The sequence below is a fragment of the Scardinius erythrophthalmus genome, assembly GCF_964197995.2.
Source record: "Scardinius erythrophthalmus genome assembly, chromosome: 24".
In the NCBI taxonomy this organism is placed as follows: Eukaryota; Metazoa; Chordata; class Actinopteri; order Cypriniformes; family Leuciscidae; genus Scardinius; species Scardinius erythrophthalmus.
In genome coordinates, this window is record NC_138244.1 from 9,039,001 (window position 1) to 9,055,095 (window position 16,095).

A 16,095-nucleotide genomic window follows, 5' to 3' on the forward strand; every position below is an offset into this window, starting at 1 on the left:
TGCTATTGTGCAAATGGAATAGACAACAGGGTGAAATTATAGGCAATTAGCAAGACACCCCCAATAAAGGAGTGGTTCTGCAGGTGGTGACCACAGACCTCTTCTCAGTTCCTATGCTTCCTGGCTGATGTTTTGGTCACTTTTGAATGCTGGCGGTGCTTTCACTCTAGTGGTAGCATGAGACGGAGTCTACAACCCACACAAGTGGCTCAGGTAGTGCAGCTCATCCAGGATGGCACATCAATGTGAGCTGTGGCAAGAAGGTTTGCTGTGTCTGTCAGCGTAGTGCCCAGAGCATGGAGGCGCTACCAGGAGACAGGCCAGTACATCAGGAGACATGGAGAAGGCCATAGGAGGGCAACAACCCAGCAGCAGGACCGCTACTTCTGCCTTTGTGCAAGGAGGAACACTGCCAGAGCCCTGCAAAATGACCTCCAGCAGGCCACAAATGTGCATGTGTCTGCTCAAACGGTCAGAATCAGACTTCATGAGGGTGGTATGAGGGCCCGACGTCCACAGGTGGGGGTTGTGCTTACAGCCCAACACCGTGCAGGACGTTTGGCATTTGCCAGAGAACACCAAGATTGGCAAATTCGCCACTGGCGCCCTGTGCTCTTCACAGATGAAAGCAGGTTCACACTGAGCACATGTGACAGACGTGACAGAGTCTGGAGACGCCGTGGAGAACGTTCTGCTGCCTGCAACATCTGTGAAGAGCACAGGGCGCCAGTGGCGAATTTGCCAATTTTGGTGTTCTATGGCAAATGCCAAACGTCCTGCACGGTGTTGGGCTGTAAGCACAACCCCCACCTGTGGACGTCGGGCCCTCATACCACCCTCATGAAGTCTGATTCTGACCGTTTGAGCAGACACATGCACATTTGTGGCCTGCTGGAGGTCATTTTGCAGGGCTCTGGCAGTGTTCCTCCTTGCACAAAGGCAGAAGTAGCGGTCCTGCTGCTGGGTTGTTGCCCTCCTATGGCCTCCTCCATGTCTCCTGATGTACTGGCCTGTCTCCTGGTAGCGCCTCCATGCTCTGGGCACTACGCTGACAGACACAGCAAACCTTCTTGCCACAGCTCGCATTGATGTGCCATCCTGGATGAGCTGCACTACCTGAGCCACTTGTGTGGGTTGTAGACTCCGTCTCATGCTACCACTAGAGTGAAAGCACCGCCAGCATTCAAAAGTGACCAAAACATCAGCCAGGAAGCATAGGAACTGAGAAGAGGTCTGTGGTCACCACCTGCAGAACCACTCCTTTATTGGGGGTGTCTTGCTAATTGCCTATAATTTCCACCTATTGTCTATTCCATTTGCACAATAGCATGTGAAATTGATTGTCAATCAGTGTTGCTTCCTAAGTAGACTGTTTGATTTCACAGAAGTGTGACTGACTTGGAGTTACATTGTGTTGTTTAAGTGTTCCCTTTATTTTTTTGAGCAGTGTATATATATATATATATATATATATATATATATATATATATATATATATATATATACACATACACAGTATATATATATACACATACACAGTGTATATATATATATATATATATATATATATATATCCACAGTGCTCAGAGAAGAATGTGTAGCCTATATTTGACTATACTTGCATCAAACATCGAGAACTGGATTATAAGAAACATACTATCACAAACTATATAACATACACACACATATATACTGTGTATGTGTATATATATATATATATATATATATATATATATATATATATATATATATATATACACATACACAGTATATATATATACACATACACATACACAGTGGGGTGTAACGATATTCGAACCGAACCGAAAAACCGCGATACAACAGCCACGGTTCGAACCGCGATACTCTCATGTCGAACCGAACGCGCCCCGCCCCCTGCTGCCCAACTCTCACTTCACTTTGTCACAAAACTATTTTTTCTTCCTTGACATTTGATTAAATAGTAATTAATGAGTACACTTTTAACAACTAATAAGAGCTGTAGTTTTAATAAATATTATTATTATAATATTATTTACTAAATAAAGTGCATGTCACGTGATTTGGGTGATCGATCACGCTCGGGAGTTTACATACGCACTTCAGGATGGCAACTCCGCGCCACGGCATATTGTGATTGAAGACCCTGCGGTCACAACCACTGACTGATATTGATACAGCAGCAACAGCAGCAGTGCTGATCACGAATCTTGAGAATGATCACCGACACCTGTCATCATCCAATATGATGACATATCACAGCTTTTTTTAATCATTGTTTGATTTGCGAACATAATCCTTTGCCGTCTGGCCGCTTCCGCTTCAAGCCGGACTCGTCTCGCGCTAACGGTAATTTCCTTTCACTGTCCACGTTTTGATTTCGGCAAATCACTTTTGGCGAATGCAAACAACGTGATTATTGTTCACGAGTCCAACATCCAGCCACGCAAGAAAATATGTAATCTACCTGAGGGAATAATATGCTCACAAAACATTTCTGATTATTATTTGTTTAAAACGGTTTTGTCCACTATAACACTATAAATGTACTGTCACTTTTGATTAATGTAATGCATCCTTGCTGAATAAAAGTAGGCAATTACTTTCTTTAATTACTTTCCCCAAAAAATAATCTTAACCTCAAACTTTTGAACTGTAGGCCTATGTATAATGTTAAAAAAGCTTTCCATTTCAGATAAATGCGGTTATTTTGAATGGTGGTTTGTTTGTAATGTGACATATATTTTTTTGTATGACATTAAAATTATTTTTAGAATTAGATTGAACATAAATAGGTTAAGCAATACAAATGTGTTTGTCTGATAACCTTTTAAACATAGCCTATACTTAACTACAGTTTGCAGACACTGAAATTATGTACATTGTGCGATACAGTAAATATTTTGAGTGTCCCTCATTTTCCTATAAAGAACCACAATTGTCCCGCATTTTACTTTTCTGAAGTTGGCAACCCTACACAGGTGTGCAGTTTATTTCTGACTAGTCAGTGGAGACATTTAGGCTATTTCATTTTAGTTAACTCAGGTGTGCTAACTGCTCTAAAGAAAACATGAAGCCAATGTATAAAATGAATAAAGTTAAGTTAAATTATTGTTGTTGTTGTTTTTATTAAGTTAAAAGTGAATCTAGTGTTATTATTGCTGGTTGTGCCCTGCCATGAACCCTGCCCCCACAGCAAACAGAACCGAACCGAACCGAACCGTGGCTCCAAAACCGTGATATGAACCGAACCGTGGCTCCAAAACCGTGATATGAACCGAACCGTGGCATTGGTGTATCGTTACACCCCTAATATATATATATATATATATATATATATACACACACACACACACACACACATACACAGTATATATGTATATATATATATATATATATATATACACACACACACACACACACACAGTATATATATATATATATATATATATATATATATATATATATATATATATATATATACACATACACAGTATATATGTGTGTGTATGTTATATAGTTTGTGATAGTATGTTTCTTATAATCCAGTTCTCGATGTTTGATGCAAGTATAGTCAAATATAGGCTACACATTCTTCTCTGAGCACTGTGGACTGATTTATAAAATATCATTTTCACTTTCCAAACCTCACTGACTCACAGGGGTTTCTGTAACGGTTTCATAACGCGAGTGGTTAAATTCCCCCAGAAAGCCCTGTGTTTTTGTGTATGTTTATGCAAGGGGGAGTTTCCATTGCGAGTGGGTCTCCACTGTAGGCAGAGGGAAATCTTTACAGTCTCATATTACAGCATCGTGAGGGGGAAGTGAGAACGTATCTGTACATCCTCTTAAATCTCATGTTTCTGCGCCTCTGACTCATTTGATATTTGAACGTGAACAGTCACTGTCATTGTACTGTGTGGAATCAAATCATTTGAATTCATAAAGACTTCACAGCCAGTCAAGGTAAGGAAACCCATCAGCGATTAACAACTGTATTGTTTCCAGCCTAAATATCAACTTTGTTCAGTTAATATTAGGTTTAACCATTATTTGTTTTTAATTATCAGAGCAATGCAAGGACCAGAACTGGTGGACTCGAGGAGTCGTTTTCGATTTATTGAATCATGTCTTGGCTTGATGGGCTGTTTGTGTATCAGCTATGCGATCTGGACACCTCAATGGCTGGATGACAGGGGTCTGTGGTCCTCAGAGAATGAGACCACACCGGACAACAGCTGGTCCACCGAGGACATTACTAAAGGTGTGTGATGTGTCTGCTTTTCTCACATACCTTCGGGAATGAAAGCTATTCAGAAGTGTCATTCAATATATATATATATTTCTAGTCATATTTTATCTTGCATTGGGAAAGAAGTGAATCATGACTGCTACTAGTGCTCCTTCTAAAACCATATGTTCATGACGCCTCCGAAGCTCTTTAACTTGGCTTTGACCTGTCTAAATACACGTGGGGGACAGAAACATTTCAGTAGCCCTCATGTGGCCTACATTCATTTTATAAAACTGCTTTGGGTCTTAGAAACTTGCATTCATGTGGCTTCTATAAAAGATACGTTATTAATAATGCATTCCTGTTGTATCTTACTTTTTTAGTCCTTTGCTAGCATTGCTTTTTTGAGTCTAAAAATACCATACGGTCTGATCATGGGAGCTGAAAGCTTTAGTGGAATTGTGGCATTTTTTGCAAGTTTTGACCTGCTGAGAAGTACAGAGCAGCCAAATGAGAGGAATTGTGAAAACATCTCCTGAATTTTTCTGAAAATTCCAACGTTGATGTAAAGTAATGATATGGTTTTGTGTTGGTGGGGTTTCTACACTTCGGTGGGCTGCAGCAGACAGGCTATGAGATGCTGAACTCAAAATATTTGCATGTTTTATTAGTTGTAGCCTGTCTGGTTTTCCCCTCAGTTCATTTCTTCTTCATAACAAGACAAATGAAAAGGATGACGTTATGACAGATCAGTTCAGTTTTAAATAGTTTCATAATGTGATGTTCTTCAAGAGCACTCAAACTGAAATTACTTGTCATGGTTTCATGCTGGATGTTCTTAAAGGGATAGTATTTTATATATATATATATATATATATATATATATATATATATATATATATATATATATATATATATATATATATGTATATGTGTGTGTGTGTATATATATGTGTGTGTGTATATATATATATATATATATATATATATATATATATATATATATATATATATATATATATATATATATATATATATATATATATATATATATATATATATATATATATATATATATATATACATATGTTAGACTAAGATATATGTTGCATTAACATTACATAATATAAATGTGTATGTGCGTTTATATATAAATGATTGTATGTAATGTTGTCTTTTTTGTATAGAATTAATTAGGTAATTTATATACTTAGGGTCCATTCAGTGTAGAATCATCATCATAAAATAATTTAACTCTAGTCTAAACTCAATAACTGTTTAGTTTCTGGACAGGGTCATCACTTAAATTCAGTGTTAATAGAGGTACCCCCTTCCTTGGGCCCTAGTGAGCAGGTTATACCAAACCACATTCGCTGTATATAATATTCTTGAATATTAAAGGTGTTTTGGTCTGGTTTCAACAGCTCTGGAGGCTGAGAGAGTGTTTGCTGTGGTCGCTTTCCTGATGTCTGTGAGCTCTGGAGTGCTGTGTCTCATGTTCGGCCTGTGCTGGACGTCTCAGACGGTGCGCTCCTATTCCAACACTCGCTCACTGCTGATGGCAGGCCAGGCGCTTGACCCGACCACCCTGCTAATGCTCACGCTAGTACCTACAGGTCAGTACCTCCATATTTAGCTTTCTTTTTGCAATGTAATGGACATGTTTTAACCTTCTCCCCATTTTCTTTTTCCTCCCCACAGGATTTTTCTTTTTTCTCAGCTGGGCGCTTTTCACCCATCAACATATTGGTGAGATCAGGGATGACATCACTCGACTTGGACTGTCCTATTGGCTGGGAGTGGTGGGTTGGAGTTTGCTATTGGCTGTGTTGCCTGTAGTCTTCCTGGCGGAGAAGTTTGTGGTTCCTGACATTCTGCCGGAGCTAATAAAGTCCACCGATATGTGGTGGAAGGCCCCAGAACTTGCACACGCACGATCGCTTAGTGAAGGTTGCCCTCATTCACAGCACAAGTCTCATCCTGACTTCAGGAGGTACATGTCAATGCCTTGAACAAGAGGAAAGAGGTAGCAAGGAAATGCACAAGAGAAGAGACTCTCATCTCGTTGGTCTTGTAGCCAAATATATGAGCAGAGCATAATGTCTCAAAACAGGTGTCAAGGACCAGGATAAGAAACCTGTAACTGTTCTCCAGGATATGGGACACAAAGCTACAGGATATATTAAGGTTCTGTGCCGGCTTTGGCAGTGATTTCACAGCTGTACTTGGACGAGGATGCCCCGAAATGTGGTTTTTACTCATTTAGAGTTCACGATCTAAGTGTGAAACATAAAGTTGAAAGGATCTTCAAACGATTATTTCTCCATAACTTTTCATAGTCGCCTGTTGTTGTCAATGAGCGAATTATTTTTTCTAGGGAGGTCAACTTAAATGCATGAGTTTAAATGCATTTTAAGCATCTAACATAAAGTATGTATGCATGTACAAATAATTAAATGTCAGTTATCTTAAAAAAAAAAAAAAACACTAAATTTGTTTTTGCAAACCTATATTAAAGTGATGCTTAGCAATAATTTATCAGCGTAATGGCTGAAATAGATTGCGATGGGAATCATTCAAGCAGTGTACTGTTATGGTCACCTCAAACACATTCCTTGATACCTGATAATAAACATTCTGAATAACTAATTTCATTACTGAAACATTTGAAAAACCGTAAGAATTATAAATGTTCTTCTAACAAGACACACTTTAAAGATCCACCTTTTGTTCTATCTAATTTGGCAGTTGTGATTTTTTTTTTTATTCCAGAGTTTTCTACAGTTTTACAGAATATCCTGATTCAAATAGTCTCAAAGCACTTTTATACTGCTAACACTTAATGTGAGGGACTCCCAGGTGCTAATGCAGAATTCAACACTACTTGATGGTGCTAGAGTTGATCTTTTTTTTTTTTTAAAAAAGTGTCAACAGTGCTCTCTACTGGTGATAGTACAAAGAGCATCATGTCTATATAAACTAATCTTTTTGTACTTTTTTTTTTTTAATAAATGAAATGAATACATTAAGTTGAGTCAGTGTCCATCTGTCCGTCTGTCTGGTGGTGGGGTCAAACATCTGAGACAATTAGAAGCGGTTATATTTTGTATTTAAATACGTAAATACGTGTATTTAAATTCTTTTTGTTATATTATTTTTGCTATATTTTATATAAATATAAATTTTATTTTAATTTAGCTTGAATTTATTTCTGCTTGTTTTTAGTAGGCTAATTTTAGTGAATCAACCTAAACTAATTTAGTTCAGTTAGTTATTAAAGCAAAATTTCTGATTTTTATTTTATTTTATTTGTGTTTACATTCTGATCCCACCACGTCGAGATGAATGAACTGGCTGTGTTAATTGTGCATTAATCAGGTACGGCTCTAATTAAAATGCGGTTCCGTCCTTTTAGAAGTGCTTAACAAAGTGCTTATTAAATCAACAGAATTTTTATTTTATTTTTACTATCAGGAAAGCGATTAATTGACCCTCAGTCAGAACACAACTCGAGTGTCCTTGAAGGTTGTAACGCCGGGAGATTGAGAGCACACCGGTTGACATCGACGGTTGGTGTGCTGTGTGTGTTCTGGATGCAAGAAGCCACTTAAATGCTCGTTTGAGGAGAATTTCAGTGCAGTGCAACTGTCAGAGCAGAGGAACTCGCTGTCCACAATGCTGACAAGCAGGTGTGCTCTTTTTCTGCGGTGTAGGCTACGCTTTTGAGTGTTATTTATGATCGTTTGTTCCCAGGCTGGCACCTCTTTTTCCACTTAAAAGACTGCTAACTTTAGCCTGGCCTTAAGTGTCCCCCGTTGGTCAGGGGCAGGGCATGGTCTACTGTTCAAAATTAACTTCTGATTACCCTTATAACAGGACAGCCAAATTTCCTACAGTAGTTAGCCTACTACAAAAATACTGTGGTAATTTGGTATTTGGTCCTTGTTCCCTGCAAAGACTTTGTATTCACTTTATTGGTAGGCTACATACGACAATGTCATAAAATGATATTTTATTATTTCTGACACATACTGTTTTCATTTCCATGTTAGTGTTAGTAGCCTAGTTCAACTGTAGCCTACATATGCAGCATATGTTGCTGTTTTTAAACACTCTATAGAACTGTCACAACTCCTCAATGTCAATGCAAGAGATGTTGTGGGAAATAAATAATTGATTAAAAAAGCATACATACTGTTGGAAATGGTGCCTTTGGCATACTAACACACTAATTCTGATCTTGCTTGCTTTGTATTAAGGGAAGTGTGCTAGTTGAGACATAGCCATTGTTTTACAGTAGTAATATTACTGTGTTCCATTTAACTCGTAAATCAGAATTTCCAATTTGGACAAGTGGTGAAGTAATGCACAAATCATGTTGTTTTTTTTTTAGTTTCCTTCAACGTTGCTATTATTTAAAACTTACATTTTTGAAACTTTTTATTATTTTTTTTCTCTTTAGCTGATTCTCTTTTTCACAAATCCCTTTTACTTTTCAGGCCTGCTCTTCAAAATCATATGGCTCAATATATGGCTCCCTGTTTTCATGATCAATCAGTTTCAAATGGATAAAACATTAATATAAGGACATATTTTACCTATCTGCTATGATAAAAGCTATTTAGCAAACATTTGCAAAGATGGGCATGTAAAACACAGTTAATGAGCTTCTCTGTTAGTAATCTAACTCCTGCAAAATAAGTGCAAGCAATATGCCATTGAGTTTATTTCTATATCGTTATTCTGAGATTTCAAGTAGGAATAGGCTATCTCAGATCTGACTTTAAATGGACTGCAGCAAATTGCTAACTATGGTGCTTTGCAGAAATTAGTTCAATTAAACCGAGTGATTGCAGTATATTGATAGTATTATTAGAATCATTCTAGTTTTATAAACATTTATCCACAATTATAATACCTGTGTTCTGCTTGTAAACTGAACCTCACTCAGTAATTGGTTGGAGGCGGCCATTTTAATGGCTCCTCATCAGCCGTGCCAGTGGGATTGATTGGCAGTTAGGCCACGCCCACTTGCTCAGCATGTGTTGCTACGCAAGGCCTCAGCCCTGGCGACACTCTTCATATCAATTAAAGCCCAATTAGGGAGCCATGTTCAGCTAATTATGCTACGCTTCACATTCCCAGAATAAAGTGAGCGTGTGTTTACTGAGATAAATAAATAAAGACACAGGCTGCCAAGGCGAGCCGACCTTAATCAGATTTTCAGTGCTTTCTCTCTCCCTCTGCATGTGTGTGTGTGTGTGTTTATTTTCTCTACTCTGTGCTCGAAACAGGTGTAATTATATGACATCGCCATTTGGTGACAGTGTTGTAACGTGTCTTGTGAAAAGATACCAATTCCATGTCTCATTTCTTCCTATTTGAAGAATAATGAAATCAAGAAGGTTATTTCATGCAGAGAGGTTGTTTGCTTGTACGTGTATGAGTAGCGAAAGAGAAAAAAGTGTGCCTACACCTGTGGACTGCTTCATCTGTTCAGACGAGCACATTTGGACAAAATGTCACCTAAAAACCAGACAGTATTCATTATTCTGGAATATAATAAATAATAAATATTCATTAGCTTTTTATAAAATGTTTTCAGCCTGGTGTAATTGGACTTTTTATTTAATTTTTTATTTTAATGGTTTACCAGGCATGCTTTCAGCTTTAACCACAAAGAGTCAAACAACAAGAGAGAGACCACCGATTCTAGATAAATTGGTATAAAAAAATGGTGTGATGAGAGATGGAAAGAGGGAAAACCTGATATGACAGAGGAGATGAGTGTAAAATAGGATAAAATCCATCGAGTGTCACCTTAAATTTGGATTATATTTGACTACCTGTCTCCCAGCAGGTCCTTGTTCCCTTGCTAAGATGGACTTTGAAGTACAATTCACTTTGCAAAAATCCCCTTTAACCTCCTCTCTTGTCTTTCTTAACAGATTGTGTGCAAGATGAGGCTAGTTTTTCCACTTCGTGTCCTTGCTAATGGTTAATCTTGTCTAGCTTTAGACTTGAAATCAATCTATGCCTGTGAGACTGGCCCCTACATTGATCATTTTTATGACTTGTCTTATGTAAGGTGTCAGGCTGATCATCTACACCACTAACAGCTGTTATTGATCATACTCGTTTCTTTTTAGCACACTAAAGCTTTTTTATCTGGAAGTGGGGAACCAGGGGAAGAGCTTTGGGATTGAGCTATTCCACCAACAAAACCAAATCTCAATACCTTACAGCCCTCAATCTGTCACCTGGATTTTTTATCATCAGGGGAATAGAGTAGCTTAGGTGCTAATGCATACACTTTTAGCTAATAGTTATTTACAATAATTAAAACAATAGTTACGCTGGCAATCTGTTTACAAATGTGAACTTGATGAGAAAATGCGAGTAGCAAGACTGTCACAATGCTAGGTACAGTAGTTGCTAATGTGTTAAAATGTATGTTACTTGCTTATATTTTAGCATGTAAGTCTGATCAGTAAGTATTGGCACACCTCTTTTCGAATAGCTACATGATTTAAAGTATCATTTATGTCCGTATCGCTGCACAAGTGAACGGTTACTGTTGGAAGTTAGCAATGATAGCTATGATTGCTCTAGCAAACACTATAGCTAACAGTAATCGTGAGAGTTTTAAAGAAATGTGACTTTTTGTTTTGTTTTTGACTTTGTGTTTTGATGAGCGAGTAAAGGTCGATACCGAAGACATTTCTACCTAAAAATGCTGATTAAGGATTTGTGTAAAACCTTTGTGCAAGTCCACTGACAACTGCTTGTATTAAAAGGATCTAAATCAGCTTCCTGGTACATATTTTCAGTGCTGGCAGTATTTTCTTTTATAGGCTTTTTGATGGGAACGAAACATCCTTACACAGCAGAAAAGCTTTCTGAAATGTGTAACTTTGCCAATAAATTGAAGTTCATGCCTATCATTGTCACATGGTCTCAGGAAAAAGAAAGACTAGCTCTTATACAGTATGTTTTCCTCTTATGGCTTCACTATTTTCGACAAATAACTAGATTTTCAGGAGAAAATGTGAGTGGTGCTAATGTAGCTGTTAGTATGCTATGAGTGATTTTTAGCATGTTGTTATGCAGGGTGTTGCTTGCTGGTTAAACGTAAATATAGACACAAATCTTTGTTCAATTCAGTGCAAAGGTTGCAGCCCTGTTTGGTATGCATTTATGTACTGTTGTTGCGCTAACAAACCTTAGCGCTTAATAGGGTAATTGAGTTCAATTAAACACTAATCTTATTGGGGATGCTATAGTTATAAACATTTCAACTGTTTAGCTCACATTGACATTCTCTTGAAACTGTTGTAGAAAAAACTGAAGAAAAGGTTTATGCTAATACCCCCTATACCACTAAAAATACAACGTTGTTGTGTTATGAATTGCTATGACACATTTTTAGGGATGCAGTTTGGCATGAAAGCAAGCTCATGTTGCTAAATCAAGCTTGAGTAGAAGCTGACAGAAAGCTAGAGGTAAAAAGCCCACTGCTGAAAATGCGCCTTTGTGGTGTTATGAATTGCTATAACGTAGCTAAATGCTGTGTGTTGCTAAATCAAACTTGTTTAGTGTATGGCAGATGCTAAACCCCAATTATACCTTTCTTGGCAGAAGTAGACAATTTACGCTAAAGGTCACAACCGCTATAAATGCAACTTTGTTGATGTACTATAGCCTATCTAAATCAAGTTTGCTTAGCATAAAAGCAGACAGTTACGTTAAAGCCCATTATACCACTTAGAATGCAACTTTTTTGTGTTATGAATTGCAATAATGTATCTAAATCAAGCTTGCTTCGAAGCCGTTTATGCTAAAGCCTGTTAAGAGTGCAATTCTGTTGTGTTAAATTGTTCTGACACATTTTAGAATAACACTGTGAAATCAAACTTGCATAGCTAGCGTTCGCGTTCATATCATACATTTTTCAGTGCTGTATACTGTACATCCAAAGGCTTATGAATTTCATAGAGTTGTAGTAATTGCTATGATTAGCTAAGATTGTATGCATTTTGACTCATCCACAAGCATGTGGATACAGGATAAATCAGAGCTGTGTGCCATTGCTGACACTCTTGTGCTAACCTCAGCTACTCTCTCAGTTGTTTTGCGTGTTTCCATTCTAAGTCAGCTCACTTCAAGATTGTCTGTTGCTAATTGTGAAGGACAGCTTCATGACAGAGAGTGGGCGCTGTGGGGCGGATCTGCGGCGGATAAGTGTATGAGCACGTGGGCGTGTTTTGAAATGTGCATTGCTGATAATCAGCTCAATAGCGAAGAGAGAGTATAGCTCTGTACTACGTGTCACTCGTCTGTTTTACATCTGTTTGACTGCAAGGTTTTGATGTTTTTACCTACCAAACACAGATTGCTCCCTTAATGTTAGTATTTGGTTTCCGTTTTTTTTTTTTTTTTTTTTTTTTTTTGAGAACCAAATGATAACATTCTAGGAACCGTTCTTTTTATAACTTTTTCTAGCGACGCACCGAGGTTACGTTAGTATTCGTGTACATTTTACTGGTGTACTGACTATCATTAATTAATCTATCTCTTTATTGAATAATTACTTCTAATTAACATAGATATGAGATTAAATATGATTTCGGAGAGATTTGACACCCTTATTGAAGAGAACCTAACCCTAACCCTAATCAAGAAATTCTTGTGTTTACGGACCAAAAGAAGCATGTCCCGCTAAACTGTACAAGAGTTAAGAAATAAATGTAATGATATCCTACTTTGTCAAATTATTATTTATTTATATATTTTTAATGTCTGAAATTTAAATCAATTTCATATAAAAAACATTGATTGTGACTGGGAGGAAATAAATGAACGTTCTGTGAACTTTAGAATAACGTTCCACAAGCCAAAAACTATCATTCTATTTCAGTTCAGAAAACTTTCCTGGCTAACCAAAAACAAAAGAATGTTCTGGGAATGTTTGAATAACGTTAAGGGAACGTTAGAATAACGTACTACAAACCAAAAACTACCTCCCTATTTCCGTTAAGAAAACTTTCCTGGCTAACCAAAAACAAAAGAACGTTCTGGGAATGTTTGAATAACGTTAAGGGAACGTTAGAATAACGTACTACAAACCAAAAACTACCTCCCTATTTCCGTTGAGAAAACTTTCCTGGCTAACCAAAAACAAAAGAATGTTCTGGGAATGTTTGAATAACGTTAAGGGAACGTTAGAATAACGTACTACAAACCAAAAACTACCTCCCTATTTCCGTTGAGAAAACTTTCCTGGCTAACCAAAAACAAAAGAATGTTCTGGGAATGTTTGAATAACGTTAAGGGAACGTTAGAATAACGTACTACAAACCAAAAACTACCTCCCTATTTCCGTTAAGAAAACTTTCCTGGCTAACCAAAAACAAAAGAACGTTCTGGGAATGTTTGAATAACGTTAAGGGAACGTTAGAATAACGTACTACAAACCAAAAACTACCTCCCTATTTCCGTTGAGAAAACTTTCCTGGCTAACCAAAAACAAAAGAATGTTCTGGGAATGTTTGAATAACGTTAAGGGAACGTTAGAATAACGTACTACAAACCAAAAACTACCTCCCTATTTCCGTTGAGAAAACTTTCCTGGCTAACCAAAAACAAAAGAATGTTCTGGGAATGTTTGAATAACGTTAAGGGAACGTTAGAATAACGTACTACAAACCAAAAACTACCTCCCTATTTCCGTTAAGAAAACTTTCCTGGCTAACCAAAAACAAAAGAATGTTCTGGGAATGTTTGAATAACGTTAAAGGAACGTTAGAATAACGTACTACAAACCAAAAACTACCTCCCTATTTCCGTTAAGAAAACTTTCCTGGCTAACCAAAAACAAAAGAACGTTCTGGGAATGTTTGAATAACGTTAAGGGAACGTTAGAATAACGTACTACAAACCAAAAACTACCTCCCTATTTCCGTTAAGAAAACTTTCCTGGCTAACCAAAAACAAAAGAACGTTCTGGGAATGTTTGAATAACGTTAAGGGAACGTTAGAATAACGTACTACAAACCAAAAACTACCTCCCTATTTCCGTTAAGAAAACTTTCCTGGCTAACCAAAAACAAAAGAATGTTCTGGGAATGTTTGAATAACGTTAAGGGAACGTTAGAATAACGTACTACAAACCAAAAACTACCTCCCTATTTCCGTTAAGAAAACTTTCCTGGCTAACCAAAAACAGACCTTAAAAAAGAACCAAAAATTGTTTGCTGGTTTCTCATTCCAAACACAATTTTGTCAACTTGCTTCATTTCAGAGGCCTAGAGACCTTTATCAAACAGGCAATGCTAATCAGACAGACAGGCTAGGGTAAGGCAAGCGACAAATCTCGTCTACCGTGATAGTGAATAAAAGGATTTGATTTGTAGTAGTGTAGACAGAGATTATATGTCAACTTGACTCTGAGAGTGGCTGCAACATGGCCAGCACATGCTCCTGGCATTACATACTCATACCTACAACCACGCAAACGTGTATACTGTTGATTATCGTCCGCCGTTGTGTCAGCTGTGTCACTTTGGCCTGATCTCGGAAGCTGCTTACCACAAATCAAATCTATTTCAGTCTCCTATTTTAGAATAAACAACTCACACGTTCCTCCTTCATCCATCAGCTTAGTGGAAGAGAATGAAAAGCCATTTTTATTAGAACGATGCGCTCCCCAGGGGGCCGAGAGAGGAAACAGGAAATGTAGAGAAGAAAGTGGGAGACAGAAAGGGGAAGAATTGTTTCCTTCCATCATTACAATAAGTGGCTGATTTTGCAGTGTGGTTGTAACAGGAAGCATCGCTTCAGTAATTGTACCACTGTCAGCAATGTGGAGTCACAACAAACTTGCCATGATTCATCAATCCTCTGAACTCATAATGCCATTCCCAAGACAGCGTCCCTATGAAAGGAAAATCACTTCTTGGTTGTTTATCATAGATTGAAATGCGCCTTTGTCATGATTGCAACTTTATATTTTCTAGTTGTGCCTGTAATTATCTTTTTTTAAAACTTTATTTATTACTTAGACTTTTTTTTCTCCCCACTCTACCTTAATGTCACATTTGCAGATTTTATTTTTATATTTTAAACTTGTTCACAATTACCTATTTATTTATAATGTTCATGTATTCATTTTTATACTTTAAACTTTATATCACAATTAGCTTTTATATGTTTTTTTGTTCTTTTAATACTTACTTTTTTATTCTCTAATTCTCTGAGGTGGAAACTAAAATACTACTTTTTTATACTCAAACTCTACTTTTATTTCAAATTTCAAGATCAAATTACCTAAGCTGCTATATACATTAACTTTATAGTGCTATATACTCTTACTGCATGTCTCATTTTTATTTCTCTATTTTTAGGTTGATGCATAAATGAGAACTCTGAGCAACGCTTGAGCAATGATATCTTCCTCTTGGGTGCCACAAAGCGGCCCATTCCTGAGTCCTTCACCCAGCATCTGCTCGGCTTCTCCGTCTCTGATCGACTGCCACGCTGTACCCATCAGCGGCCGCCATATGCTATCCCAGCGGCCATCTCTTGCTGTAAACAAACAATATATTTTGACAGATGCTCACTTGCCACGATCTCAGGCCCTGCCTGACCGTATCGCGGTGCCCTGGACACAGTTCTGTGCTCTGACAGGTGGACCCTCACCCCTCCTTCCTCCAGTATGATTACAGAGCGAGTAGATTTAAAGATCAGACTGTTTAAGGTGGCCCTGAATTAACAGCTGTCAGGGGGTCTATTGTCTTCATGGCTGCGGTGTGACACCAGCGCCTCTGAAAAGGCCACAGCAGCCCTGCCATTTCTCATAATAG

At 37.6% G+C, this 16,095-nt stretch overlaps 1 protein-coding gene across 1 annotated transcript; it reads left to right on the forward strand.

The window, feature by feature from the left end:
• The first annotated feature begins 2,281 nt into the window (after nucleotides 1-2,281).
• LOC308685262 (uncharacterized protein) lies at nucleotides 2,282-7,261 on the forward strand. The gene is made up of 5 exons (XM_081356930.1): nucleotides 2,282-2,349; nucleotides 3,742-3,966; nucleotides 4,071-4,264; nucleotides 5,659-5,850; nucleotides 5,936-7,261. Exons 3-5 carry the CDS (start codon nucleotides 4,075-4,077, stop codon nucleotides 6,244-6,246), a joined length of 693 nt encoding a protein of 230 aa, XP_081213056.1. The 5' UTR covers nucleotides 2,282-2,349; nucleotides 3,742-3,966; nucleotides 4,071-4,074; the 3' UTR covers nucleotides 6,247-7,261.
• The last annotated feature ends 8,834 nt before the right edge of the window (nucleotides 7,262-16,095 follow it).